The 2,500-nt window shown below is 42.6% G+C and overlaps 1 protein-coding gene across 8 annotated transcripts in view; it reads left to right on the top strand.

Moving 5' to 3' along the window:
• The window catches only part of EBF3 (EBF transcription factor 3), a 119,322-nt gene that overhangs the window by 86,647 nt on the left and 30,175 nt on the right, over nucleotides 1–2,500 (top strand). For all 8 annotated transcript variants that reach the window (XM_051617253.1, XM_051617255.1, XM_051617257.1 and 5 more), the window contains exon 10: nucleotides 128–254. In XM_051617253.1, the coding sequence (XP_051473213.1) occupies nucleotides 128–254 (127 nt within the window). The remainder of the gene's footprint in view (nucleotides 1–127; nucleotides 255–2,500) is intronic.

Genomic DNA, 2,500 nt, shown 5'->3' on the forward strand with positions numbered 1-2,500 from the left:
TGAGAAGGGAGAATTTTGAGACCATGAGTGCGATTGAAAGTGGTTTTTGTAATTCTGTGAACTGGCTGGCGTCGGTCTTACCAGGGCCCTCCTGATTCAAGGTGTGCTTTCTCCACGGTTTTTATAGCTGATAACGCCCCACGCCATCAGAGTTCAAACACCACCACGGCACATTCCAGGAGTTGTTGAAGTAACTCTCTCCTACAAATCCAAACAGTTCTGCAAAGGTGCTCCCGGCCGATTCGTCTACACTGGTAAGTGCCTGGTTTCCTTACTCCTTTTTGGATAACAGCTCCCATCCCTCCGTGTTATAAACAGGCAGTGCAAAGCATGAACGTGACAATGCCGGTGAAAAATAGGATGTATCTTGCAGGAAATGTAGCTGGTGGTGGCTGGACCTCAAAATACCTGTTCTTGTGGGCACCCAGGAGCCCTGATGTCTATCCAAGCCTCCTGGGTCTTTAAAATGTCTCCATGTCTGATGGGATCAAGCTCTCTCACAAGATGCCTGTCACTTCCTGTTCTCATTGTGGCCAGAACTAGATTAACAACGGTATTTCCTACTCTGCTCCAGCCAGAAAAAGGAGTTAAGAGGTACTTGGTGATGAAAAATATTTTTCAGACTATCTATCCAAACTTCTTGAACTCCTCTAAAGGTTCAGTTGAAGTTTTAGGCACTGGTTCAAGTAGCTGTTGTTGGATCCAAATAACTGTATCTAACCTTATTCACAATCTGGCTCTAAGAATTCCTTCAGACCTGAAACTTGGGATGCAAACTCACAAGCCTGGGAATGATTTATTCGTGCCAGTTCTTTTGAATACATTTTACTTTAATTTACAAGTGCACAAGAAAAAGTTGGAACTTTGTGGTTTCCAGTGGTTTTAATATGAAAATTCTTACTTTGGGATGAAGTATTGCTGGCTTTTTATCTAAAATGTGTATTATGTTTTTTTCTGACATTTAACAATGAATTTAACTGAAGTGCTGGAAGGGAAAGGGGAGAAGTAGCAATTTAATCTACCATACTTGTGGATGAGGATTCTAGGTAATAAATTTGATCTGATGAATCAATCTCTCTTTTGAAAACAAAGAGCCTTTAACTGTTTACTTGACAGACTGCAGGGATTCGGGGAGAGTTCTTGCTGCTTATTGGGTAGATAATGTAGATTGCAGATGATGTGCATTTTGATGAATATTTTCCCACTAGACTGCAACTGTTTCTATCTGTTAATTTAGATCTAATGGGAAAAATGGGTTCCTGGGTAGTTTTAAGCCAGGACTTTTTAAGCAGTTAATGCATGGTGGCTGTGTTTTCCTGTCTGCCTAAGATCTGTTGCTGAAATGAACTTTTAAGTGAAGGTAGCATCTGAGATTCCAGTCTTCCATCCATCCCCAAAGAAATCACAGCCTGAGCAAGCCCACTGCTCGCATTTGCAACTGGCTTCCTCACTTCTGGCTATCAAAGGGGAGACTATTTACATTTTCTTGATCTTTCTGATTGGGTTTTTATTAGCCCCAAATGGGCTGGTGGTGCCCCTGGTGCTTTTGGTGGTAACAAGGGATCTGGAATGCCACCATTGTTCAGTTGTCTGCTGCGAAGGTGGTGACCGCAGGTGGGGCTGCACCCAGTCACCACTAGAAATCCTGTTATGGACACAGTCCAGGCAAAGCTCCAGCAGAGTGGCCTGACTAGTACAACTATTTAGCTAAGATCAGTGTTCAGCAAAATAAAAAATGAATGAATTAAAAGGCTTAGACTGAGTTCCAGATATTTAAGCTGTTGTGAGCTGGTGCAGTTCCTCGCGCACAGGGAAGCGCCGCAGATTTGAACCAGATGACGGTCTGGCTCTCAGTGCACAGTCCTGGAATTTGGAATTGCCTTAGAGTAATGCCTTTAACTGATTTCTGAGGTGCAGATTTTGCAAATTTGGCAAATTGTGCCATTTTCAACTTTGTGTAAATGCAAATATATGGGAAACTGTAAGGAAAAGCCATTTGTTTCTTCTTTCCCAGGGTTGTCTTTTGTCTTTAACACATGGTAAAGATGTTCAAAAGAATAGTAGGAATGTCAGGAGCTTCTCCTGCTGCAATTAAATTGCCATAAAGTTATATTACTAACAACACTTTAATAGTAATACAAATTTCAAACACCTTTTGAGAGCGAAAAAAGCCTGCATCCCAGCAATAAGAAAATGAAAAGATAAAGCCAGCGCCTGCCTGACGGAGAAACTTCTGCCTGCTTTGCTTTATCCTGGAGTGATAGGGTGACTGAGATAGTCTTTGGAAATTGCAGCTGCCATTGAGAGAGAAGCCAAGCCTCCCTGTATTTCAGAAAATGAAAATGATGTAGCCCAAGAGGAGGGAGGGGCTGAATCCCCAGGGCATCTGTTTCCCATCAGTGTCCCACCATGCTTGCAGTCTGGCTTGGCACTCTAACATTTAACCTTCCCAGCATGAGGTAGACCATAGGGCAACAAGGCTGCAGAATAATGAAACAAG

Source organism: Apus apus, chromosome 4 (assembly GCF_020740795.1).
Source record: "Apus apus isolate bApuApu2 chromosome 4, bApuApu2.pri.cur, whole genome shotgun sequence".
NCBI classification, from domain to species: domain Eukaryota; kingdom Metazoa; phylum Chordata; class Aves; order Apodiformes; family Apodidae; genus Apus; species Apus apus.